This window comes from Drosophila arizonae, chromosome 2 (assembly GCF_054131065.1).
Source record: "Drosophila arizonae isolate 15081-1271.41 chromosome 2, UAZ_ARI_1.0, whole genome shotgun sequence".
In the NCBI taxonomy this organism is placed as follows: domain Eukaryota; kingdom Metazoa; phylum Arthropoda; class Insecta; order Diptera; family Drosophilidae; genus Drosophila; species Drosophila arizonae.
The window spans coordinates 17,894,513-17,921,986 of record NC_142922.1 but is presented as its reverse complement, the minus strand read 5'-3'; the positions used below and the strand labels follow the sequence as shown (position 1 = coordinate 17,921,986).

Here is a 27,474-nt window from a genome sequence, read left to right as displayed (position 1 = left end):
AGTTCCAGTGCTGCTGTCAATGACAGCAATAGCTGGAGCGACGCTGACGCTGACAGCGACTACGACGGCGACTACGACGGCGACAGTGACGGTAACGGCGACGACAACAGAGACAGCGACTGCGACGCCTCGTAAGTAATTTCATGCATATGTTGCATCAGGGCCCGCTGCATGCGACGCAACAGCAGCAGCAGCAGCAGCAACAACAACAGCAACAATAACATCAATCGCGGAGCAAAAAAAAAACGAGTGTGCGAGTGTGTGGGTTGTGAGCTGTGTTATACACTAGCCGACAGGCAAATGTGGGCTTCAGTGTCAGCTGCAGGCGGCGGCAGCGACAGCAGCAGCAGCAGCAGCAGCAGCAGCAGCAGCAGCAGCAGCAGGAGCAGCTTAAGCTCGGCTGAGCGGCATATTCATGGCTGCTGCACACGACAAATTGAATTTTATGCAAAGGCTGCGCCTCGCCCCTGGCCGCTCTAATGCATTGTTCTCAAATCACCATCACTCTCGTCCGCTCACTCTCACTCGCACGCTCGCTCACTCACTCACTCCCTGCAATCTCTGCTCGCTGCCTCCTGCTCTGGCGCGGCGACATCTATGGCCTGTGTATGTCTGCATTATAAATTTCGACTTTTGTTTTCTTTCAGTTGCCTTTTCGTGCGTCTATGTTTGTGTGTGTGCGTGTGTGTGCGTGTTTATGTTGGCATATTAAGCTTATCCTTGTGCTTTGCACTTGCCAGTCGTCCTGCGACGCACGTTTTCAATTGTCGCTGTTGCTGTTGTTGTTGTTGTTGTTGTTGCCTGCGTGTGTCCTAGTTTCAATGCTCCTGCATTTTCCTGCGTTCAGTTATTGTTGCTGCTCCCATTGTCTTTATCCTTTGCCATTGCCTTTGCCATTGCCTTTGCCATTGGCTTTGCCTTTGCCTTTGCCTTTGTTATTTTGGCTTAGGGCTTCTAGGCAGTAGCTCTCCATTTTATTTCACAGCTCTATCGGCTCTATGGCTCCATTGTGTATGCCGCCCAATTTGCCAGTTCTGCCAGACATTAATGAGAAGTAATGTTATCGCACTGTTAAACAGCTGCCTGGTCGTTTGTGTCTCTGCTTTGTTCTCTCTATACGTTTGGGCAAATTGTCATTCAACAGGGGATTAATTGCGCTTATGATTATGATAATTATGATAAGTCCCTTGCAATAGGTTGAGATTACTGAAAGGGCTCAACATACTTTGCTGTTAAAATCTTAATGGGCACTTTCGCTGAAATGTTTAATTCACCCGCATAAATAAATATTTTACGGCTAAAACACTTAAGCACAAAACTGCATTTTGCTTGCGCGGCTTAGCTAACCCGTTAACAGCGAATGAACTCTGTTAACGAGAGAGAGAGAGAGAGACGCTTTCACTCGGCTGTGAATGTTAACTAACAGTGGGCTGCAGTCGCTGTGAGGTTAACACTGACTGAGTTGTGCGTGTTCTGTCAGCCTCTGTTAAAAGAAATACTGCTGCTAGCTAGCTAGCTCTCTCTCTCTCTCTCTCTCTCTTGCACTCTCTGCCTTAACAGCTGCTATGTTGTTTTAGCCGAGCAGCATCTGCCACGACTTCTTCGTTTCGTTTAGTCTACTTTTAGCCGGTGTCGCGTGCGCATCGTTTCGCGAGTCGCAGCTGCAATGTGAATCGGAGTTAAGCAAGTGAATAAATAGTGTGAATACAAGTTTTAATTTGAATCAATGTGTATTTGTCTCATAAACTGTGTGACATTTCAAAATAATAAAGACAATTCAAAGTGGTAATATACAAATTAAAATTCTAAAACTATTTAAAAATTTAATACAAACAGAATTCAAAATTCGTTAAAACTCATGACATTGTGAAGTTTAAAAATTAATTAAATAATAATAATAATAATAAAAGACTATTTAAGTGTTTACATATTTAATAATAAAATATATGTTATAAATTAGTTTTAATCAAATGAACGTGAGAATTTAAAATTAAATAATATATTTTCAATTTTGTTGCATGTTTATTTTCAAAAATTTCAATAATGAAATCCATTTGCCTTTTATACAAAGCAAATATTTTTGGAATAAGCTAACATAAATAAATTAGCATAAGTTTTTAGCTGAAAGCTGAAAGAATTTACAACGGATATCACAAGCCAGTGGAGATTTGATACCAAGATACAAGCCAAGTTGCTGCCAAGTTTCCCTTAAATCCCAATTGAAAAAAATATTACAAATTCTAATAAATTATTCAGTTTTGTGTGTGCTTCAGGAAATGTAATTGAATCATTTATTGAATTTTATTATGTATTAATGAGCCACAGCTTGAAGCGATATATATTTTCAACAACAATTATACATATATTTTATATATTAGCTGTATTTTATTTATATTTATGATGTCTGCAACAAATCAACTAAATTACAAGTAAAAGAATTTTCTGTTTCCGGTTCGGCGGCCAGCAAATTTCATCTTCCGTTCTTAGCTATTTGCTTTACCTCAGCCGTACAGGCAGCAGCAGCCGGAGCATCAATGTAAATGCTAAGCACAGAAAACCGAGGTCAGGAATTGAAAGAAGAAAGAAAGAAGAGCAAGTCCTGGGAGCAGTGGGAAGTTGTGTTAAATCATTTACACTTCCGCTGCTGCTTTGTTTGTGCAATCAATTTAGTATTATTTACGTTATCAACAACAACAGCAATAACAATCACAGTAACAACAACATTGACAGTGGTACATGGCAACATCAAGCTACTCCTTAATGCATACAATTCATTCGGCCAGAGAATAACATTTGTTTAACATTTGCGTTAACGCTTCATTAAACCAGCTGGAAACCGTTTGGCATTACTTACGTATGCCTGGCATTTCTCAGAGCTCTTCCCGCATCGTGGCCTGCTTTGTAGTGTCTTGCAGAAACAAAGGGCATTTAAATCATTATTTTTCCGTACAAGCTGCAAACAAAGTCCGGGTCAAGCGCAGAGCTCCGACTCGAACCTGGATCCTGGCAACGCGCCCAAGTCTAAGCCCAAGCAGAAGGCAGACAAATCCTTTCAATTCCTAAGCGCGTGTCGTGCATCTCTAAGTTCTCTCTCTCTCTCACTCACTCTCTTGCTTCCTCTTTCTTTCTCTGTGGAAGTAAGTGAGCGGGGGCGTGTTTGCCTGGCCATATGTACACCTTTTACGCCCGACTAAACACCCGCATAAATAAATTTCGTTAATGCCAAATAGTCTCGAGCGTAAAAGAAAGATGAGGTAACAGCAGCAGCAGCAGCAGAGCAGCAGAGGCAGCGGCAGTCGGCCAAAAGGAATGCCTCAACAGACATACACACACACACACTCGTACAAACAACCAAGCACCCAAACAAATACAAACACACACACCCACACCCACACCCACACCCACACCCACACACACACACACTCATTGCTACATGTGGGCCTGAAAGCACTTTCGCCAGCAATTCGCAATATTTTTCCTATTTCTCTAGCATACTTTTCAGCGCAGCACTGAGCTGGCGTGCTCTAGTACCGGAATTTCTGGACAAGTTCACATTTTTGCTCAGAGAAGCGCGCTAGCTGAAGAATGCCGAGTGCCTTTTCGCTTGCTGCCTGCTAAGCTATCACAGTATTCAATGCAAAACACGAATTTGACTAGCGAAATTAATTTCAGCTTTTTGTAGCATACTTTTCTGCGCTTCGTAATTTCAAATTTTTATAAAAACGCATCCGGGTATTTCACAATTTAATACGGCTTACAAGTTAATTTCAATAATTTGATGTAGGCACTAGATGCGCGTGTACAGCTATAATAACAGTATTACACGCCTAAGTAGACCACAGTTTCTGAACTCGTGCCGCGTTTTTAAACGCAAACGCTTAAGCGATGCTACTTAATAAATTTGTAGTTAGTTTGTGTGAACCTCACGGCATACTTATCAAAGTATTAAAATGTTGCGGAATCGATTGTAATTACAGTACTAAGCGCCTAACATAAACACAACTTGTAAACTTTGTCAATTTGCCAGCGAAACTTGCAAATAGACTAACAGACTTGGCAATTTCAAGAAACTCTCAACTGTTAAAGAGAAGAGCAACAAATTCTATTATATAGATATTTGTAATCAAAGTATGCACTGCATAGGACGAACATATTAGGCAAGGTATAACTAATTTGAATGCCACTAGATATTAAATTAACAAAAGTAAAGTAAGGGAATTGAAAGTCTAACAATTCATTTGGCTATGATAAATTACATATACATATGCCATTTAAAATAAGATCAAGAGAAGGTAAAACTTAATCGTGCATGAATTACAGTACTGATTGTCTGACAAGGCATTCTTATTCAGCTGCCAGTCGAGCTTTCGTTTTGTGGAATGTCCTGGGCAACTAATGCTGTTGGCCACATAACTTAACCTAAAACTCAAACACACAAACATATCAAGACAGGATTTTGCGCAAAACGTTTGCCATAAAATAGAACAAACAAAGCAAAAACAAAGCATAGTGCGAATATTTAAAACTTGCCACGTGTTGTTGCACAGCTCTTAAGTTTGTGTTTCTGTTGTTGCAGCTGTGGCATCTGGTCGAGCGCAATTGTGAAATATGCCAAGACCCCAATCGTGTGTGAGAACTAGAAGAAGGCAAAGCAACCAATATTAGAGAGCAGCGCACCACTGCACCGCTGCACCACCACACATTAGACTAACCACTGGACGGGCACTGGTTGTGTCTCAGCGCCAACTAACCATAATAAGCAGCCCGAACAGCAACTATATCAATATTCGCTAGGAGAGCGCTGAAGGCATTCCGCATAAGCCGCAGCAGAGGCGCTGCAGCTGGTGAGCAGCTCGTGTGGTGCTGTGCTGCTGCCTACCGGCAGATGTGACCCAGTTAAGCCGATTTGCAGCCAGACGGCGTACGACCAGAGCACGCGGATTATTAATTTGCCTGGCATTCTATTAGAGGGCCACGGCTGAAACATGCGCTCCCAGCACCCAACGCCGATCCTCGCCAGCCTCTCTCTCTGCCTCGTCCTGGCCGTCAGCCTGCAGCCGCAGCTGCTCCACTGTGCCACAGCGGGTAAGTTTGCATAATATCCAATTTGATTTTCATTTCGTTTTATTTTACATCTCTTTCTTTATTTTTTATTTATTTTATTTTTTTTTTTGGCGCTACATTTGGCGCATATCAAATACTTCTCACCTTTCCGCTGCCCGTGTATCTCTTTGTGTACTTGGTAATAATATTAATTTGATGGGCGGCAGGGCGTGGCAGCGCACGCCTTGCCTGAGCTAGCTGACTGTGAGAATTGCTTTGCATATTTTCGCAGACGTATGCTCCGAGGCATAGACAAACTTCAGTCGAGTCGGGGAGCTGACAGCAGAAGGCATGCTTTGGCTGACAGAATTATGTTCGACATGCTTTTGAGATCTGTGACAACGGTAAATGTCATCAGAGACAAGCTATGCTAAGTGTATGAGGAATATGATTTGGTTTTGTACGGCAAAATGTTTTGATTTGTCACGCTAAATTCGTGTCATAAATGCAGCTATTTATGACCGTTTAATGGGGATTAGTTCTAAATTCAAGTTAGCTACCTCAGTTTGATATTTGATTGTGCATTTTTCATTATTGAGTAGTGAAACAAACCTACTTTATAGCAGGGAATTGTATCAAAATAGAAAGTAATATATTTCCAATAAAAAGAAAAACTTTGATTATGATATAGTACATAAATATTACATAGTATATGATTATTGCTAGATCATAAATGTGAGCAATTCCTCTATAATGCATATTAAAAAAAAAATTAAATAAAATAAAATAAATAATAAAATAAAATAAATGTGAGCAGTTCCTCTACAATGCAATATTAAAAAAAAAATCAAGTAAAATAAAATCAAATAAAATAAAATAAATAAATAAATAAATAAATAAAATAAAATAAATAAATATAATAATTTAATTATAAATAAATTAAATTAGCTCTATAAATTTAATATGCAAATATCTTATTAAATTACTATAGTTATAGAGATATAGAAGACAAAAAAAAAAAAAAAACTCAAAGCTGGTTTGATTTATAAGCAAAATTTATAAACAAATACTCGATTTATTAACAATTCATCAACTAAATTTGCGATAAACGTTCTATGCATTTAAGCTTAATAGACTAAAAACAGATTCCAATTATTATAGTTGACTAGTTGAAATTATTCGCTTTGTTGCACTAAAGAATTCCAGCTCATTAAAAACAAACTTCAGACTTTCATTTGGAAAGTATTTTCCCCCTTTTTTTTTGTTTCGCCCGAATGGCAGTCAAAAGTTGCATTCAGAGTGAAAAGTTGCAGCAAAGGACGATTCGATGGCTTCGTCCGAGGCATAAACAATAATAATTATTATCAAAAGTAATTAAAATTGTAAATGCCAAAATTATAAATAAAGGCAAATAAAGGCGAAAATCTCAATGGGAAAAAGTCAAAAATAGAAAGTTGAAAATGTAACAGTTTGGCAAGGGGTGGGGCGGGACGAGACGAATGCGTTGGCCAGCCCAGGCAACAAGCTGGAAAATTCGACTTGTGACCACGCAATAAAATCGGGTATAAGTATTATGTGGGAGACTTTGGCACACAAAGCCAGAGCTGATTCCGTATGAAAAGATATTATTGCAGCTAAGTTGTCTATTGTCGCTGCTCCAGCTACATTTACAGCCAAATTAAGAGGTCGTGTGTGACAGAGTATTTGGGGTGCTTTAAACCAATTTCCAGCTGATGTTGATTGTTGACTTTTCCGATTGTTGGCCATGAAAGTGGCGGACGGAACGCTGGAAGCCACAATTCCGACTACAATTGTACTACCAGCAGCAACAAAAATAACAACAGCCACTCCCGGGACATACACACACACACACACACACACACACACACACACACACATATTTATATATAAGGAACAACAAAGGCGACTGCTACTGCTGTTGCTGTTGCTCGGCAGCTCGAGATGAAAACTTTTACTTTTGTTTAATCAAATTCTGCAGCACGTCGAGCACCATTGAATTCTTGTAACAAAACTGACTGCTCTGGCTGCCCGGCGGGTCCTTTGGGTCCCAGGACGAAAGTGTGGCGCGGCATTCGCGAGTAACTAACTCATTCGCTTGCCCACGGCCGCAGGCATTTCGCCGCCATGCTTCATTGTTGTTTTGCTTGGCTTTTTGGCTGCTGCCAGAGCTTCTGCATCTTTCATTCTCTACCTACCCTCTCTCTCTCTCACACTCTCTCTCTCTCTCTCTCTCTCTCTCTCTCCTCCATTCCACTATCTACCACTTGTCAGACAAGTGCCCCGGCTCCCTGGAGATGCCACTGGTTAGCCGCTCCACTGGCACGCTCGACTTAAACGCTTAGGCACAATTATTACACAAATTACGGACAGAGCGAGCCGGACAACGGACTACGCCGGGTGGGTGTCCGCCATCGTTATTAGCGCCATCTCGACAGCTTTTTGATGGAAGTGTCCGGCTCTGTGGTGTTTAGTTGAGATTACATGACCATGACCAAGCCGGAGCCCCAGCCTTCATCAGCAGCTCAGTTGAGCTCATCTCGACTCAACAACATGCCCATCATAATTAGGAAAAGTGTCGATTTGTTGTCAGCAGCGACTGGCCCTCGACTCGGCCCGGACGGACGCACTGCGATAAAGAGTCGGCATCAGTCGACCCTGCCCCAGGATATCGTATGTTTCACAATATACTGAAGTTGAAATTGGTTCTTGAAATGCTTATGAAAACAGCTGGAGAAAGTTAAGGAAAGTTAGAAAGATAATATATACATACATATGTATATATTGTAAGCCCAATTTGTAATAGGTTCATTCACTCATTGGAACTTTTTTAAAGACTAATTTGGCATTTATTTTAATTGGAAAATTAAAAAAGTTAGCTTTTCCCATGCATATAAATTAATGTACATATATGCATAAATACTTTCTTTTATTGAAATACAGTCAGATTATTCAATTATAGCTAATTTTTTGAACTCATAAATATCTCTTCGAAAAAAAAAAAAAATTGTTTTGCCTAAATAGATAAATAAAAATAACATGTAAATAAATTTTCTATGCGTAAATTTAAAAAATAATTTCCTAGAAAATTTGTTTAAGTCCACTTTGTGGCGTGTCGTAATATAAAATTGATACAAGCGCGCATAATTACCTGAATACCAGGAATTGGCAGGTTTATGCGGAATATTCTGAGAATTTAAAGGTTCTCCAATGGATTCAATTGGGGCCACCCAGCCAAAGTGTTTCAGGAGCGCGAAGGCCAGACGGGACTCGTTGTCAATTGCAGGCGAAAAGATTATTGCCTGTGGATGTGTGTGTGTGTGTGTGTGTGTGTGCGTGTGTGTGTGTGTGTGTGTGAGTCGTGTCTGTTAGATGATTTTATTGCTAGACTTGATGCCGACTTAAGTGCCCACGAGGCTTAGCCGGTTAATTTTAGTGCGGGAAATCCTGCTACTCACTCTCTCTCTCTCTCTCTCTCTCTCTCTCGCCTCCTCTCTCTCTCACGCAGATGAGTTGCTGCATGCTGTGACTGAAACTCATTGGCTGCTTTAATCTCAGACTTTGTCTAGAGGCCCCACTCAAGACTCAAGACTCAGGACTCAGCACTTAAACTCAATCTGCATCGCAGTCCCCGTCTAGCTGCGAGTCATCGAGTCGCCTTTGCCGCTTGGTCGAGCCTCATTACGCAAGTTTGTCCCGCCAATTGGGGCGGGGCAGACATTTTATCTTTTTATATCTTGCTCTGCACACGGCTCGCCTGTTTCTGTGGATGCATGTGTGTGCTGGCGTGTGTGTGTGTGTGTGAGAGAGTTTTTATAACTTTTTAGTTTGTTGTTCGGGCGCGGAGATTAAGCAAATTTTTGTTGCATACTTTAAGGCTGCGGCGGCGGCTGTTGCCCGCCTAAAGTGATATTTTTCCTAATTTTCCCTCTTTATTATTCTGTTTTTCTTTTCGCTCGGCGCGTCTCTTACGCGTATTTCACTTGTTTTATTGCAGTTTCGCTTTGCTCGCCCTCCCCACCCCACACTGTCTTTGTATTTTTACGCTGTTTTGATTTGCTCTTGCCTCATTTCTGCTGCGTCTCTCGCAGCACTTGGAGCCAGGGGAGGCAGGCACATTCATGTTTCGCTTTTATATGCCTTGAACTCGTGCAACTCGACAGCTGTTTGGTCCTTAACTTGTTTGCGGTTAATGAGTTGCCGGCACCAAGGCACCGTGGGCCACATTCCCGGAATCAAGCGAAAAGAATTTATCCCCCTTAAACGCTGAGATTAGAAGGAATTTATGCATAAATGAATAAATGGCATATTTCGCATAACTTAATTCCACATTGTTTCTGATAATCCAAATTTAAGCTTCTGCTTTTAAATTTTAGATTTACATGTAAATAGAACAATATTTGACGAATATGTTCACTCGATTGGGTTCTAAAATCATATTTCCCAGAAAATAAATTCATAATGAAATGTGTGAAATTCTTAAAACTGTGATTCGTAAATTTATAAACTAAAAAAAAGTTACCTAGTCGAATTTGATCTATTTGCAGTCAAGTTTTCTATTTCATTTAAAACTTCGCTCTTGTTGAGTTTGCTATAAATTTCAGAATGAATATGAGTGAATTCTCAACTTTCGATTTAATTATTTTTTGGTACGTGAAGCAACTTTTCGGCCACTTGTACAATCGGAGCGGGCAACTTGATTATTATAATAATAATAATTATAACGATCAAGTTGTTGCAGTGCATCATTAGTGCAGGCAATTAAAAAGTTTTTATATGAAATCGTTTTATCTTTATTGCACGTACACGCCGCATAAACATAAAACATGATAACATGCTCTCACACACACACACACACACACACACACACACACAGAGACTCGCTCACCCATTTGGTTTATGGCCGTCAGCGAATTTTGCATTCGCTCGCAGCACTTGTACTGCTCTCTGCGCCTTGCTTAGATAGTCGTGGAGCTCTTGACTCTGGCTTTTAGATGCTCAATAGCTGGCAATCTCTTAGGCAGTTGCTCTTCGTTTCGCTGCGCAGCGCTTTACTTAATTAACGATAAATAACTTTTGCCTGCCAATGGGCCAGCGGCCCTGCCTCACAGCCCCGCTCAAGTGCAGCGGGCACAAAAGTTTCCACAGAGCTCTGCGAACTTTCGAGTGTGTAATTTTGGAATATTTTACTTGGCGGCAAATTAAAAAACAAAAATAAAAAAAAAATCAAATTAAAAGAAAAGAAAATGGAAAAACCAAATTGCACTCAGTATTAATTAAATTGAAGAAATCTCAGCGCTTGCATGTGGCATGCAGCATGTGGCACTCGTCTTTATATCTGTGGCATGACACACTTTTGTCTCGCTTTAACTCCTTTTCTCGCCGTACTGCTGTTCGGGCCAGAAAGTTTCGTTACCGAAATTTATGGCGTCGATTTGGCAAATTTACGCGCAACTGCAGCTACAGCCACGCCCACCCTTTTTTCGGGCAGGTGTGCAGGAAGTGTCATAGGTGCATAAATTATGACCAAATTTCTTATATTTTATTGCAATTCTTGTTGCTTAATAGCTGGCGAAAGCGGAGAGCGAAAGAGAGAGAGAGAGAGAGAGAGAGCGATGAGCATATATTAATGTGCATGTGTATATCGAAGATTTAATGCCTGAAATATTTCAATACATTTTGGACTTTATTACGGATTAAAAATAATTTATATATTTTTAATTCCTAGAGTTGAATAATTAATAAATTTCTTAATATCCTTTTGATTTCTCTTGGTAAAGTTTTTATAATAAATATTTAAATAACCTAATCGAATACATTAGTAAAGTTACTCAGATTATCGATTCATTTAATGTTGATAGAAATTTAAGGAAACACCGCAGAAACAAATATATAACTATATTTCTTTATACAGTTCAAATTAATTACTCAAATAATTAAAATTATCCTTCTGTGAAAATGCTTTTAATTATACCAACAACTCTCAATTTAGAGCGTGTAGAATGAAGTAATTGAGAGGAATTATATTAATAAAACCCAGACCAAGAGCAATTCAGTTCTGTGGGACCCTTAGCTTCTATGATTCTACTTAACGCTCGGCCCTCGTCCTTTGACTGTTTGAAATAAACTTTTGAACAAGTTTTTCTTCCGGTTCGGGCTCGATTGAGATTGGCCTTTGGCCTGCTTCCTGCATATATCATGACTGTCTGTCTGTCGCCTTTGCCTGCCTAAATTATGCAAATCAATACAAAAGTCCAACAGCCAGTGGCTGGCCGTCCTTGAAGGTAATTAGCTAATTAATTTGAAATTGCTATAATGCGTCGGAAGTGGGCAGGCGAGCGAATTGACAACGGCTGGGTAGCTGAGTGGATGAGTGGTTGAGTGGCTGAGTGGTTCAGTGGTGCAGCCTGTTCAAGTTTCGTGCGCTGATTAATTTATTGAACTCGTTTTAATTGTTGGCGGGCATATTAGATAAATGGGATCAGGGCAGTTGAAATATGTAAGCGGCTTAAGCGCCAAGCTCGAAACAAAACACAAATTCATTAATTTATGGCCTACAATGCGTCTTGCTTTACAATTTCCCATCTCTCTATCTATCTCTGACTCTCTCTCTCACTCTCTCTCTCCCTCTCGATCTCTTCTAGGCGGCCTGAAGGCGGCAATATTAAGGAGCGACAGAATAAATGACGGCACATTGCATAGAAGTCAATCAAAGAGAGCGGCGACATTGGCAAAATCGCTGCCATTTATTACAGCGCCAACGCGAATTGTGAAAGCAAATGATGGGGAAACAGTGTCACCAACAGCAGCAGCAGCAGCAGCAGCAGAAGCAGCAGCAGAAGCAGCAGCAGCAGCTATGCAGACAAATGCGGAGCCATCCGTTGCTGTTGCAGTTGCAGTTACAACGGCAATTGTGGAAACTGCATTGTCCAGCCGCAGCAGCATTAATAACATTAGCAACAATGACGATCGACAGCGACTGCCAGGACAGGGGCAGGGGCAGGTGCTGGGGCAGGGGCAGCGGCAGGAGGCAGCAGCAGCCGTGTTGCAAGCAAATCTTATTATGAGCAACAGGAGTGTGGAGCAGCAGGACCCATATGTGCACAAGTACAGAATTACGCAGAACAATGCATTGTTCTCCCACAGCAATGGGTCGACAGCCACAGCAATCAATGGAGCTGCCATGGCTAAGGCAACAATGGAGCAATCGACAGCATCTACTACAACAACCGCAGCCACACCAACTACAACAACAGCAGCGGCAACAACAACGACAACGACACGCCGGCCGGCGCCAAGGACAACGCTAAAGCCACCGCCAACAATAGATGATTACCAGACAATAATTAGCCAAGCGGGCACACACGCCTATCTGCCCTGCAACGTAAGTAGAGCCCAAAACTCCAACTCCAACTCCAACTCCAACTCAAACTGAAGCCGAGTTCCACCCCGGAAATTTCCTTTAATTAACAGTCCATAATGCGTGCCAAATGAGCCGCTCACTTGGTGGGGGTCTCAAGAGTTGTAGGCTTATAAGATTACCAGCCCGGCCGCACAAAGGCGTGGCTGCGGCACAAAAGAATGAAGTGATTGCTTCCCACATGGAGCACAGGCAGAGCACAGCAGCACATCTCACTCGGATCAACACACACGCGACATCAATTAATGGCCTAATAATGGGATATGCGCCCGTGAAGGGCCCACACATCCGATAGATCGGAATGTAAGCAGTAATTAGTCGATTTGTCATTGCTTAGTTTCTGCAACGGGAAGTTAATGAGCTTCTCGAGACATGCCACAGATGTCTGACAAAATACTTGATAGGCTAACTGCAAATATTTCCGAGACTCTGATCAGAATTTATAATGTCGTAGCACTTCCAGAAACTGTATGCGTCGGTGGAAGAAATGGAACTATCCAATCCCACTGGTTGACGAATCTATAACTGTCTCTATTTTCTTCTAGTCAACAGTAGAACTTGCAGTCGTAGACGTAATGAATGAGTGCATAATATTTTGAGCAAATATAATACAGCTCCACTGTGCTTACTCAAGCCTTGCTTAATGCATAAAAGCAGGGCCGGCTTTGCCCTCAACGGGGCCTTAGGCAAACATCAATTTGGGGGCCCCTTTTTATTAAAGCACGTTCCCTTCTCTTTCCTTCCAATCTTTCTTGCTCTTTCATCTGTCGGGATCCCAGGCAGCTGCCATTTAGTCACCTTGTTACACCAGCTCTGTATAAAAACATGGCATACATAGAGTCATTTACTTATAGCTCAGAAGGTATTTGTATTGGGTTGTGCTTCTAAATCATTTCAATTTGCAGAGAACATTGCGCAGTTTTCTTATAAGCCAAATACACTCAGTTAACAGAGAGAGACAGAATGCTATTTCCAACTCTCTGCTAAACTATTGCCAACATTTTAAAATGAGAGAAAGAAGAAGAAGAAGAAAGAAGCTTATCTATATTTCCATGGGCCGTTCCAAAAACAAATCAGCTTCACGTTCGCTTTCCACTCTCGGTACGGCTTTCGCTCGAACCAACTTTTGGGCCTCTCTTAATGCAGTGATAAACCTTTTCAGTTAACTTACAAAATTGAGCGCTCTACAACAAGTCGAGAGCTTATACAAAATATTATATTCATTTTATTTTTGTGTATTATGTCCTCCATCTCTTTTTTTTTTTTTTTTTTTTTATTTATTTATTTTTTTTTTTTTTTTGTTGGTTTTATCAATGACTTGCATGAGGAGAGTGCCTATGCCAAATAATGCCAGAATACTTGTACAATATTAAGTTGTTGACCAAACTGAGCAGCTGAAGGAGGCCAACTGAAAAGTTGATTGATTTTTGCTGAAATCCAATCAAGCGCTCGCTTCGCTGTTTACTTTCAGCGGGGGATTTTAATTTTTTCCGTTCTTTGTGGAGAATAACCAAAATATTGACAAAGCATTTTCCTTTTCTCTTATTAATAATCATTGATAATTTATAATAAGCAACTGATTATGCAGAATTTTCCTCTTTTTTGCTCAATCGGATCGTAAGGACCGGATGGCCAGGGTGGCCGGGGTGGCCAGAGGGGATGGTTCACAGTAGATGGTTGGGGGGTGGGGTTGGGGGGTTGGTTAAGTTAAGCTTTGCTGCGCTTTGAACTAATTTACGCTTGGCGCTGTCGGAACTGAAAGAAAACAAACCGGAAATTGCTATTGCCACGCCCCAAGCCCCCTACATGTGCCCTCCGACCGCGCCTCCCACCACTTCTTCGGCCAATTTATAGCCAAAGGCAACGCCATTTTCGTAGATGACCCAAATTTTCCAAGCCCCAGCCCCGCGCACACACACGCACAGTTTTCGGGCGTGGCAGCTAAGTGTCTGTGTGTCTCTGCATGAGTGTGAGTGTGTGTGTGCGTGTGTGTGTGTAGCATCCAAAGTCTGTCCGCTAATAATTTAGTTACTCTCTGCCTCGCTGCCTTGGCGCAGTGCCTGCAACGCGCGCACACAGCATCCACATCATGATGATAATCATGCTAATGATCATTATAATTACAAGCATAAGCATAATCATTATGGCCTTTATAATTGGCGCAGTCGTCGCTGCTTCTGTTTATAGAGTAAATTATTTGGATCTCTCTCTCTCACTCCCTTTCTCTCTCTCTCTCTCTCTCTCTCTCTCTCTCTCTCTCTGACTCTCTATAAAAAAATTAAATGAAATGAAACTAAAGAGATACAAAAGTATCTCAACTGTCTGCAGCTGTTGGAAAGACAAACAAATACTTTTCTCTTACAGTTTCTTTCTCCCCACTTCAATGTTTATTCAAATCAACTCGTCTGCAACAACACCAATAGCAACTTTTTACTCGTATAACTTAAGTACAACAAAGGCAGAGAAACAAAGAGAAGAAAAAGAAATACGTGTAAATATTAATCATTTAAAGGATGATACCTTTACAAATCAAATACTTGCCATAATGGATCCTCATTTACTTGATTCTCTTTGCACATTCACCTTTATGATTTGATTGATATCAAAACTGATTTGATTAATATATGTATATATATTTCTTTTTTTTTTATTTTCATTAAACAAATATTTATCAGATTGCAAAGGATTTTTACAATAAATGTTTAATTATGGTACTTAAATTATTTATTTTATTTTTATTTTATTTTAAATTATTTGCCACATTTTTCAAAGTCTCTCTCTTTCTCTCATTAAATTAAATATTTATATTTATTTGTATTTAATTATTATTTTTAATTACCATAGATATATAATAATAACTTCAGTCCAATGAATTCATTTGATTTTCCCCGTAGAAAATAATCAATATAGGTGCATACATATTGGCTGATACTGATTATCCGATTAGAGATAATATGTGTTGTATGCCCTTTTGGCGCACGTAGCTGCTGGCAGGCATAACTTGGCCAAATGTAAGATAATCAGCTTAAACCAAATCAATTAATAATAAATTATAGACCGTAGGCGTTACGTACAGCTTACATCGCACTTCATGGGAGGCCACAGGAAAGAAGAAGCCAAACAAAGCTTTGCCCACGAGCAGTTGATATATATACATATACATATACAAATATATTTTTTTCTTTCGAAATTTTCGCAGAAGCGATTTTTGCTCTCCTACCCCTGCTTTGGGTTATTTTGCCAAGTCTGCGAAAAGTTGTTGTTTTTTTTTTTTCAAATATGGAATGGAGAGAGGAAAAGAAATGCCTCCCACGGACGTGGCTCTCTTTGAGGTGTATTGTTGTGTGAAAAAATTGGCAAAATAAAAGAAAGAAATTATTTACAAACAAGTTTAGACAGCATTCGCAAATGTTATGGCCAAACTTTGCTGTCTGCGTGCCTTTGGTTTCGCCTCCTCAAAATATAAAGAAAAGAAACGAAACGAGAAAAAAAGAAAAGACAAGAAATCGCTGCTGACGACAGCAAACGTAAAGCAGGGAAAACTTGACTACAACCAAGGCTCCCAGGCTCTATCTATGGCTATAGTATAATATGATATGGGTGCAGTCGGCCCGTCAACTTTTACAAACTATAAGTGCCACTTGCTGGCTTTATTGCCCATTTCCAGGCGCTTGACTTTAATGCAATGCTAACATTTGCCCACAGACATCAAGATACCGAACGAGAGAGACAGATAGAGGGCGAGAGGGAGTGGGTGGGGGACGACCTATACAGAATGCAGCTACATCTAATTAACAATATTTAAATTGCAAAACAGCTCCGAGTTTTGGGCATCTTGATAAATTCGATGGCGAAATACGGTCATTAATTTTTTGGCAAATTAAGCGCAATCTACACGAACCCAGCCGCATAATGCGCCATCCATAAGCGGGGAATTTAAATTAGCGAACGGGCCCAACCTGTGCCAACCCAGCCAGCCCACGAATATTTGTCAGGCAGTCAAGCGGCGCAGCAGCAACCACAAGCATCCACAGGCATCCACTCTATCCATATACAAATACATACATACATACATACAAACATACATACTTACATACTTACACTTGCCACGTACTCCAAGCACTGGCTGAAGGAGTTCCCTGGCAGTTACTCCAGTTACAGTCCCGACCTCCCACTTTCCCCCGCGGGCGCTGTGCGCGTGCCGGGGAGCTGCCTGGCTGGCTGCCCAACTGTCTCCCGGCGCGGGCAACTGGATAAGCATCTTCACTTAATACACTGAGTATAACGTCGATGCTCGGCCTGATAATAATGTCCTTTGTGCGATACTCACGATTTCAATGCTTTCCGCAAAATTTAATAAACTCACGGCCCGGCCCATATTGGTTTATTTATAGCTGCATAATTTACAGTTTCTACAGAATTTAAAAACACAAGACATGGAGGTTCTTCCATAAAGAAATCAGTGAGCGGAAAACTTGAAGATAAATTGCAAATTTATTTAGAAAGATTTCATTTTAGGAGGGGCTTTCTATATTCACGCGACGTCTTATTTGTCATAGAGATCTGGGATGGATCTGTCTGAAGCTTTATTTATTCATACTTGTCGAGCTTCCGATGTCTGTTTTTGTTTACTTAACATTTACTGGATGTACTTCAAAATAAAATAATACTCGTGAAAACAATGTAAAAGCATTAGCAGATATTTAAACACGTAGGTCTCCGAGTCAAATTAGGGACTTACGCAGATTAATCCCTGATGCTGTATACTAAATAAACCGTATGGCGTTTACATTGCATTAATATGTGACTGTTGTCGGTGTGTGTGTGGGTGCCTGCATGTGTGTGTGTGTCGTTATTAGTGATACGGCATATTCATATAGTTTTGACAGCACGTACAGCTAAACAAAAACAACAACAACAACAGCAACGAGAAGAGGGAGACGAGCTAGCAATTATGGCCAAGTCAGACAGACAGGCAGGCAGCTCAGTCGCCGTGTGGCGGCGGGGGCTAAAGAGGTGGGCGGCTGCCGGTGGGCGCAGGAGTCTGTGGCTGGTGGGTGGGGCACTGCGTGCGTGCCTCAGACACTTTTAGCTCCATGGCGAATGGGCGAGTAGGAAAGGGCAGCCACAGCCACAATGAAAAACAACAAGCACATAAAACACAAATGATTATAGTATCTAATCATGACGTCGTTCAACAGCGCCCACCCCAGCCCCGTCCCCCGTCCTCATGGAATGCCTTCGAGCGATAGCTACTTCACGTCGCCAGCGCCGTGGCCCAAGCGGACAGTGTAGTTGATGACAGCAGTTCAAAGACTGTCATTTGCCACTGCCACTGCCACAGCCACAGCCACAGTCAGTCGGAGTTTCAGCTAGTGCCACGCTTTGCCAACGCCATTATAATCAGCTGTGCTCCCTGGCAGCCCTAACCCCTCGCCTGCCACCCAATAGGCTATATGTGTGCGGGGCCACACTGCGCGCAATCTGTGTGCTTGGCATTTTAAGTGAATCACAGTTTAGAGTGGATTAGTTGATCATTAGAATATATAATGCTTAAAAAATGTTAAATAGTGAAATTATGAAATGAAGATTTGAATGTACTATAAAATTTGTAGCTGTCGCTCGCAGAGCTATCTATAAAATAAATAAAAAAATATAAAATCTCGTTCTATTGGAGATTCATTTTTTATTTATATAATTTTTTTGTTATTTATTTATTTATTTTTTTTATTTGCAATCTGTCTTGTATAAAACAATAAGCAAATCTTTAAACTATAACTATAAATAACTGGATGTTTTTTTTTTTTTTTATTATTTTATTATTTAAGCTACTAACTAACTACTAACTAATTGGGAGCTTAGCAAGTTGAACATTATTAATTATTAAGTAACAAATATTTTGTTTTATTTGTAAATTTTATTAAGTTAGAGCTCTTTATCAGTGAACTAAATTTAACATATATTATATTATTATTATTATTATCGATATTATATTAATATTTTTACGATTGTTATTTATGTCTGTATTAATTAAAAAAGAAAAGCAAAATAGAAATATTATTCCAATCATTTGCCTCAAATATTCAACATTCATTTGTGACACTTTAAATACTTTTGCATTCATTGAAAACAATCTCAATATTCTGATTGAAGTAAATGGTATTATTACACATTATTAAATGAATTCAACAGACTGAATGCCCAACTGTCAAAGGCATAATCGAGAAGAACATGTTCACAAATAAGAGACTTCTTCGCTGGCAGCAAATAAATCACAAATTGTGTCGAGTGTAATTACGATGAGCTCCTTCGTACAATATCATTCACATGCCGTACAAGTGGTACACCAAGCGACATAAATAAAATGTGCTCACACACGTGCACACACATGCAGAGTTGTACATCCACACACAGGCACACACATACTAATATACACATTCAATAAAAGGTCTTTCAGTTTCCGTCTCGAGTTCAATGTATATTATTTTCTTTACGTGCGACTGGCTAGCTGTACGGGCTGAAAAGAGAGAGAGAGAGAGATAGAGAGCGAGAGAGAGAGAGATAGAAAGAGACTGGGACGGGGCAGAGCAAGGAGGCTGCCTTGTAAAATTGCTTATAAATTATTATTGTCATTATTGACAGAAATGAATCGTCATTTTGTTGACGTTATTGTTTACCGTTACATTGTCCTCCTATATATCATTCAATGGCTGTTGTAGTAGGCGCCGAAGTTTTGTGTGCCAAAGTTAAGCTGACATCATTCAGTTAGTCAGCTGGGATTCGCTCCGGGCTTCCCCTGCGGCCACGTCTCAATTGTATTGTATTTTAAAATATGAACACCAATATTGACAGATTGTTTTCAATTATTGCCTAATTTGATATTGATTCGTTCAATGGGACTGTCTGTCCTCTTTCATCCATTCGCACAGGTCAAGCAATTGGTAAAGAAGCCCATCTCCTGGCTTCGCATGCGAGATGGCCACATACTCACCGTGGATCAGACCACCTTCATAGCGGATCAGCGCTTTCAGTCGGTCTTTTCGCCCAACCCCGAGCGCTGGTCCCTGCAAATCAAATACGTGCAGCTCAAGGATGAGGGCACCTACGAGTGTCAAGTCTCCACGGAGCCCAAGGCGAGCGCAATTGTGCACTTGCGCATTGTGGGTGAGTAAAGGTTATAAGTGTTTAGCAAGTGGGTGACAATAGTGCAAGTCTCTCTGGAAATCTAATCTAATTGAAATTAAATTTGATTTATTTTATTTATTTATTATGTTTATTTTTATTTATTTATTATATTTTATTTTATTTATTTATTTTTTTTTTTTTGCGAAAATCATTATTATTTTATAAAAATATATTTTTAAAAATTTCAATCAATTGCTTTAAAATTCGACTCTGTTACTAAATAATTTGAATTTTGTAATGTATTGATATTATTATTTCTATTTTATTTTTTTTACATTTTCATATTTTCATTTACATTTTTCCTACATATTTATTTAATTTTTTTTATTATTCGCAACGTTTTATTTTTGCCAGCTGTGATAATCTTGATTGCAAGTTTTTCCCCGAATTGCCCATTCGATGCCTGTTATTACGGACCCAATCAATGAAAACCATAGCGTAGTGCAACGCATGCCACACCCCAAAAGCCAAAATTCAAGCCGAAACATAAATCACAGAGCAGGCCAATAAATCAGTGGCTGCTGCACTGATTTGGCCCAGATTGTAAGCGACTCTCTAAATGTGTGTCTCGCCCTGTCTCTATCCGTGTTTCCGCAGAACCTAAAACCGAATTAATTGGCGAGTCTACGCGCCACGTGAAGGCCGGAAGTCAAGTGAAACTGCGCTGCATAATTAGCCAAGCGCTGGAGCCGCCACTTTTCATTAATTGGTTTTACAATCAGAAGCAAATCTATTTGCATAATCGTCGCGGCTGGCGAACGGAAATTGAGCGCATCGATCTGCCAACGGAAGTGCCAACGACGCCGACAGCAGCAACGTCGACAGCAGCAGCAACAGCAACAGCAGCGACAGCAACAGCAACAGCAACAGCAACAGCAGCAACAGCAGCAGCAGATTCCCTTAATGATATAACGGCCATCACACGTTCGTATATTCTAGATGCGATAACGGTGAGCGATGAGGAGGCGAGTGCCGGATATGGATACGTGCTGCCAGCAACGGCAACGCCCACAGCAGCCACAATGTCAACTACAGCAGCCACTGCTGCAGTTGCACTCGCAGCAGCGGCGACAGCAGCAGCAGCAGCAGGCGTTGCCTCAGGCCAAGGCGTTGCAGCAAATGATATGCTGACAACGGCAGCAGCTGCTGGAGACAAACAGTCGACTATGACGACAGCAGCAGCAGCAGTAGCAGCAGGTGATGCGACAACAACAATTCCAACAACAACAACGACAACCGAGCCAATCACCACGCCAGCAACAACAACAACAATGCTGCCGAGCAGCAGTTTCATTAAGCAGATAACGGTAAGTGGCATACCACACATGTGGGCGTGTCTCTCATCATTATCATATAGAGCGCACATCAACCATCATCCTCACTCTCTCTATATCTCGCTCTCTCTCTCTGTCTCTTGCACACTCAGAGAAATGTATACGTATTTTGATAACAAAAACATAGTGACCAATTGTTGAAACATATAGAGAAAATTTAATTGCATATAAATAGGAAATATGAGTATGAAATTGATTATTTAAACACATTCCATGGTGTAGCGTCAAGGCCATCTTTAGTATATATTATGGAAAAATAAATAAATAAATAAAATAAAATAAAAATTGTATTGAAAGCTTTGACAAGTTGAAACAAAGGAGAAATAAACTGGAAAGCCTCATTGGAAATTTTCAAAATTGAATTTCTTAAATTCTCAATTTGTTGCTGAAATTTAATTAGCAAAAATAGTATGAATCTTGTGTTGTCGACTATTTGAAGATTTGCTATATTTATATATATTATATTATTATTATTATTATTATTATTATTATTATTATTATTATTATTATTATTATTATTATTATTATTATTATTATTATTATTATTATTATTATTATTATTATTATTATTATTATTATTATTATTATTATTATTATTATTATTATTATTATTATTATTATTTTTATTTTTTATTTTTTTTGTTTTTAATACAGACATTATTACAATTTCATAAATCAATTATTGCAATCACAATTTTACGAGAAGAGAGAGAGAAGAAGCTGAGATTTTTGGCAAGTGCATTTGACTAAATGGATTTTCACCACGCGAATTACCCCCACAAAGCGTGCGATGGCAGTTTTATTCAATTTTCCAACGTTGTCGAGAATTGTCAGCGTCGTCATATTATAATTTTAATATATGATATGATGGCGTGCATATTTTGTATTTAAATGCTTTCACTTAACCGCCATTCCAATTGCCCGCCGTGGCATTTCGTCGCGCATACGCCCCGAGTGCCGCCGCGGCGTCTGTCAGCTGTCTGGGCAGCTCAAGTAGCGTAGCGCATTGCCCCAGCCATATATGTATATGCTATATATTTCAGATATGTTCTGTTTTATTTTCAACTTTCAGGCTGCCTCGCTAATCATTCCCGCCGTTGTGAAGCTCGACTCGGGCAACTATACATGCAGCCCCTCGAACAGCGCTCCGCGCACCATTGTTCTGCACGTGCTAAATGGTAAGTCCGCATGACGTCGGAAGAGTGAAGAAGGGGGCAGGGCATCGTCCGCTCGGCTTGGTTGCTGGCCAAGCTGTGTGGCTGGTGCCAAATGTTTTTGTATTGCATGCCAATAGAATTAAGTTTTCATTTAGCCTAATTGAATTTTACTTCGCTGACTTTCGACTCGCGAGCGCAGGCACAGTGGTCTCGAACCGCAAGTTTCGCTGTCAAATTTACTGAAATTAAATTGAATGCTGCATGCATGCTTATAAAGAAATAGTATGCGCATGTATAAGAGTCATTTACATGTACATACATCTTGTTCCATTTTATATGTTTCTATATATCTTGTGAAATTTTACCTGCTGCAAAGTTGACTAGCATTACTTTTCGTTATTACTCATATATTTATTTCTATTGATAACATATTATATTTTCTTCTTCTTATACAGATAGTTAAATTGCTTTTTGCCTTAGTTTCACCTTTCAGTTTCCATCGTTCAACCATTTAGCTTTTATTTGTTTACACAACTCTGCACCTTTGCTGATGGTCACTCAGACAGAAACAGTAACATTTCACAGCAACAACAACAACAGCAACAATATAAACAAGTAAGAAAGCTCCAGTCGAGACTGCTCGACTAGGAGATACCCTGAACCCTCCAAGCTGATATTCTAATCATTCTGCACTTCTTTTATGCACACATACATACACATGCATCCACACGCACGCATAAGCCTGCGCTCTGCTAACTGCGCAGTAAGCAGCGACTGCGCTTGGGCTGCGCTGCAGTGTGGGCAATATTATGAGAATTTATTTGTTAAATAATTTCTTTTGTAGACATACGATCTTAATGAAACTTTTAGAGCGTAATCATATGGTGAATATGTGTGTATATTCCAAAGCCCAAGTCTCTAGTATTTGAAATACGCTTTTTACAAAAGTGAGGGTGAGGGGGTGAATTTAAGGGTGGGGGGTAAATTTTAACAAAAACCGAAATTGTATAAATTGCATATAAGCATACATTAAAAATTTGGAGACTCTAGCAATAAGGGTGTAGAAGATATAATTTTATAACTGGTTTTCGATAAGGTTTTTTATCGATAAAAAAAGATCGGGATGAGTTATCGATTTTTAATGATAAACTTGATATGCGCGCTGTAATTACGGACATTTTAAAAAAAAATTTGAAGTCTCTAGCTCTTATATCTTCTGAAATCGACGCGTTCATACATACGGACGGACGGACGGACGGACGGACGGACGGACGGACGGACAGACAGACGGACAGGGCCAAATCAACTCAGCTCGTCGCCCTGATCAAGAATATATATACTTTGTGGGGTCTGCCACGCCTCCTTCTGCCTGTTACATACTTTTAACAAAACCATTATACCCTGATTTCCCATTTTCAATGGGTTCAGGGTATAACAAAAACAACTGCTGCAGTTTTATTGTTATCTCCAAATGTCCCACAATTGCGTTATTTGCTTCGTGTCCAGCAAAAGACGACAGCGAGAATGAGAGGCACGTAGCTTCTGCTGCTGCTGCTGCTGATGATGATAATGATGATGATGATGATAATGATAATGATGACCTATAAACACTGTAATACACACATAGCCAGCATAGCTGCCACGACTGTTTGTCCAGCGCAGAGATACATTTGTATCTGTGCTCCTCGTATATCTGGCGTATCGGCTGTATTTATGTATCTTTATATCCTTGTATCGCTCAAGCGCTGCGAGATGTTTGTTTATCGATACGCAATTGCTGTTTGTATTTAAATCGTTTGACTTGCAATATTTGTACTGATGTTGTTGTTGTTCTTTGAGCTGTGCTTGTATGTCAACTTTGACATGTGTTCCGCTTGAAGCTTGCTGCTTTAATTCGCCCCTGGAACGCATGTGGGTGGAGCGGCAAACGGGGCGTTGGTGGTTAGTGGCTGCCTGCTAAGTGTGGATGACACCTGATGTGCTGCTGGTTGGCTTGGCTGGCTGGCTTGAGGGACAGGTGTGCGCTTTGCGTTTGTCGTTTACACGTTGTCAGTCAACAACAACGACAACAACAACAACAGCACGTTTATTGGGGCCAATGGTATTTTAAATAATGGCCATAAAAATGGCATTGGATTTGACGGTAAATTGTGGTTCGTGTGGATTCTATGCGACTGTCAAGTGCTCCACATGTTTGAATTGTAAATGCCAAAGCGTCGAAAAAGGGACAAAACAATGATTCAAGGGCGTGCCTGTCAACCTGTCATGCAAGCCACACCCCGCCCCGTCCCGCCCAACCCGCTGTGGTTGCCACTGAACAGTTGTTTCCTGCCATTTCAAATCAAACAAGGCATAAATTGTGAACATGTTGGAATTATTCATGACACATGGCTCTAACGATAAACAAAAGAGAAACCAAACATTTTTTAATTTTTACATCAAATTTTATAAAATATATTCATTTTCAAACAAATTTATTAAACCAAATTTCAAGTACCGACTGTTATAGATTAAAGATACAGACTAGTACAGCTTCACATATGACAAGTAGAAATTAAAATAATCAATGATCTTGAAAATCATTTCATTGAAGCAGAAACACTTTCATTTTATTTTAATAATAATACATTTTTATACAAGCTCCCAAGCAGAAGCTGTGAATTTTCCCAAATAGCTTCACAGTTATGTTTGACTAAATACTTTTAAATAGTCTCCCTAATGAAGTGCACAGAAATGGTTGATAATCGTGAAAAATAAAACACACACGCGGAAATTTCGAAGCGCATGTTCATCCATTTTAATTGATTGCATCTCCACATTATCACAGAGCTTCAAGCCAAAGAGCGAAAAGCTGAAATGAAAAATGGGAAAAACAAGTGAAATATACTGTGTAAAATTTATGTATTTTTAATATTCGACTAATTGGCGCAGATAACATGCGTCCTCCAGCACTCTTAATCCGCCCAAATGAGTAAAACATATTAAAGCGGGATACTGATAAAAATCACTAGGCAACAGGGGCATGACAGCAGCGGGGGTGCACCACGAGTGGGGGAGTGGGAGGGTTTCAGACATTTGTTATGTATTTTAACAGTGGATTGGACAGCAGTGGAATAAAAAAATGAAATGAAAGCATCCAGGTTGTTCGACTATTGTTGAAAATTCGAAAAAGCATAAAACTGTTGTGGATGAATTTTTACATAAGTGCGCTGCAGGGTTAATAAACTTAATATAATTCTGTGGCCGTTGCAGAGCCGGGAACATAAAAACAACAATTACAATCGTGACAAATTATTATTAATAGCTCAATGATATTATCATTTATATGTGCTCTGCTCTTACTCAGGCACACACACACACACACACACGCAAGCATCCGCTATTTTATTTCATGACATAATTTATATTATTTTATAATGTAATAATATGAATGTAAAATACATAATGTATATACATAACATATATGTATTTTATGCCAAGTCGAAATGGTATGTGATATGGCAGAATATTCAGCCGAGCAAGAAGAGGTAATACGAGTTGATAAGTTGAGTAAATGAGTTGATAGGGGAGTTGCATTACTACTTCATTACGAATGGGTTCTATAACGACATGAAGCTCTTTATTATATACATGCCAAACTGGGTCAAATACTTAGCTATGTTTAATTATTTTGAATTAATAATAAATGATTTATTCTCGCAATTAATTTGAATCTAAAATTCAATGCCAAGCTCAATTCGCTGCGCATATATATTTTAATTTTTGTTGGTTTGCAAACATTTTGGAATCGCGATATTTTTTATACGTAGTGCAATATTTATGATAATTGAATATATACATATGGCGCTAGCCTTTGACCTTGTTTAAATAATGCATTTGTTGATAAATATGCCAAATGGAAATAAATATTTGAGCTGATGAAATTACAGGCATTTATTTATATTATTTAAATTAAAATATTCCTTTAGTCTCTGTTGAGCTTTAAGTATTTGTAAATAATTTCATTCAAACATTTACAATTAAAATATATATGAGAGCCATTAAAATTGCTGCAACTATATTATTTCAGTTTATCAGTTTTTGTTTAATTGCTTTTGAAGATTTGAAATTGATTCTATTTACAGATATATATTTACTAACATAAAATGTTCAATTTGCCAACATTTCATTATTTTTAGTAAATTGAAATTAACATTAGAAGCTACCTAAGTTATTAAACTTTTGAAAATAATTTTCTTGATGCGATGTGATTTTTAGCTTCTGCTCTTTCCAGAATTTAATTTAGTCAGCATTTATTCTAGTGCACTCTGTTTGCTGAACCAGTTTATTTTGGCATTGTTGTTGTTGATATTAAATTCCAATATTTGTTTTGTGCATATTTCACGCCTCTGCCTTGGGCTGAGCCTGGCCCGCCCATAAAACGATGCTCAAATGTCTCTTAATTTATGCGCCCTTTTATTTGCTCTTCTCGGCTTTAGTGTTTGCTGTTCAATTTCACCATAGAAATATTTAATTACAATATGCCTATATTTATTCAATCGACTAGTAACACACACACACACACACACACACATGTCCATCCGCATGTATCAGTTTATAAACACACGCATTTTATGCAAAATTATAGCTGAACTGGTTTGTAATTGAATATGTATTTATATGCGTAGTTGGAAGTCCAGTCCTAAGCAGAAGCCAACACATTTGATTTTGTTTTTGTTTTTCTGTAACCATCCAGGTGAATACTCCGCATCGGCTATTAAATCGGGCAGCGTCAGCTGGAATGCACTAATTGGTTGTCCTGGCTATTCGCCGTGGCGGAATATTTCAACAATTTTGACACTGTTGTGGATTATTAAATTTGTGTCCACCAGCCATCGAGGCCGAAACAAAGTCAACAGGCGCACAGCGGCAGCAGCGCTTCAGGAGCCAGCCAGCACAAAAAACAGGACAACGTCTGGCGCAAGTGTCAGCCGCAGGCTCTGCTCCCAGATGCAGACGACAACCCGCAGGCAGGGATTCGATGACGGCGCCTGCGGTGGCAGCTGTGGCCACGTCAGCAGCTCAATTAGTGGCACGAAAGTGGCTGAGGACAAAACTTGAGCACTGAGTGCAGCGGCAGCGGCAACAGGAATACCAGCAGGACGAAATAAAGATGCTGAGATTCAGTTTAGACTACGCGTAGAACTTTAAGTGCCAACAATGAGAGATACATTTCTAGCCACGACTTTGTCAAATAGATACATTACAAATGCATTCACGCTCTCATCTGTTGCAGACAAAAATACAAATAAATAAAATCAAAAACATATTTCTAGTA

General features: G+C 39.7%; 1 protein-coding gene across 4 annotated transcripts; it reads left to right on the top strand.

The window, feature by feature from the left end:
* Positions 1-1,617: 1,617 nt before the first annotated feature.
* dpr15 (defective proboscis extension response 15) lies at positions 1,618-27,474 on the top strand. Of its 4 annotated transcripts, none has more exons than XM_089464635.1 (7): positions 1,618-1,785; positions 4,577-5,085; positions 11,706-12,445; positions 19,411-19,645; positions 20,264-20,973; positions 22,073-22,178; positions 26,893-27,474. In XM_089464635.1, exons 2-7 carry the CDS (start codon positions 4,986-4,988, stop codon positions 27,255-27,257), a joined length of 2,256 nt encoding a protein of 751 aa, XP_089320761.1. In that variant the 5' UTR covers positions 1,618-1,785; positions 4,577-4,985; the 3' UTR covers positions 27,258-27,474. The 4 variants fall into 4 exon arrangements, with proteins under 4 accessions (XP_089320761.1, XP_089320766.1, XP_089320762.1 ...); XM_089464640.1 differs by having other exon boundaries at positions 1,641-1,687; XM_089464636.1 differs by lacking the exon at positions 1,618-1,785 and adding an exon at positions 1,821-1,976.

Excerpts from the sequence above, each read along its gene's own strand:
- dpr15 (XM_089464635.1), top strand. The coding sequence starts at position 4,986 with ATGCGCTCCCAGCACCCAACGCCGATCCTCGCCAGCCTCTCTCTCTGC. Across the intron at positions 19,646-20,263 it reads TGTGCACTTGCGCATTGTGG|AACCTAAAACCGAATTAATT; the intron begins GTGAGTAAAGGT and ends GTGTTTCCGCAG. Across the intron at positions 22,179-26,892 it reads TGTTCTGCACGTGCTAAATG|GTGAATACTCCGCATCGGCT; the intron begins GTAAGTCCGCAT and ends GTAACCATCCAG.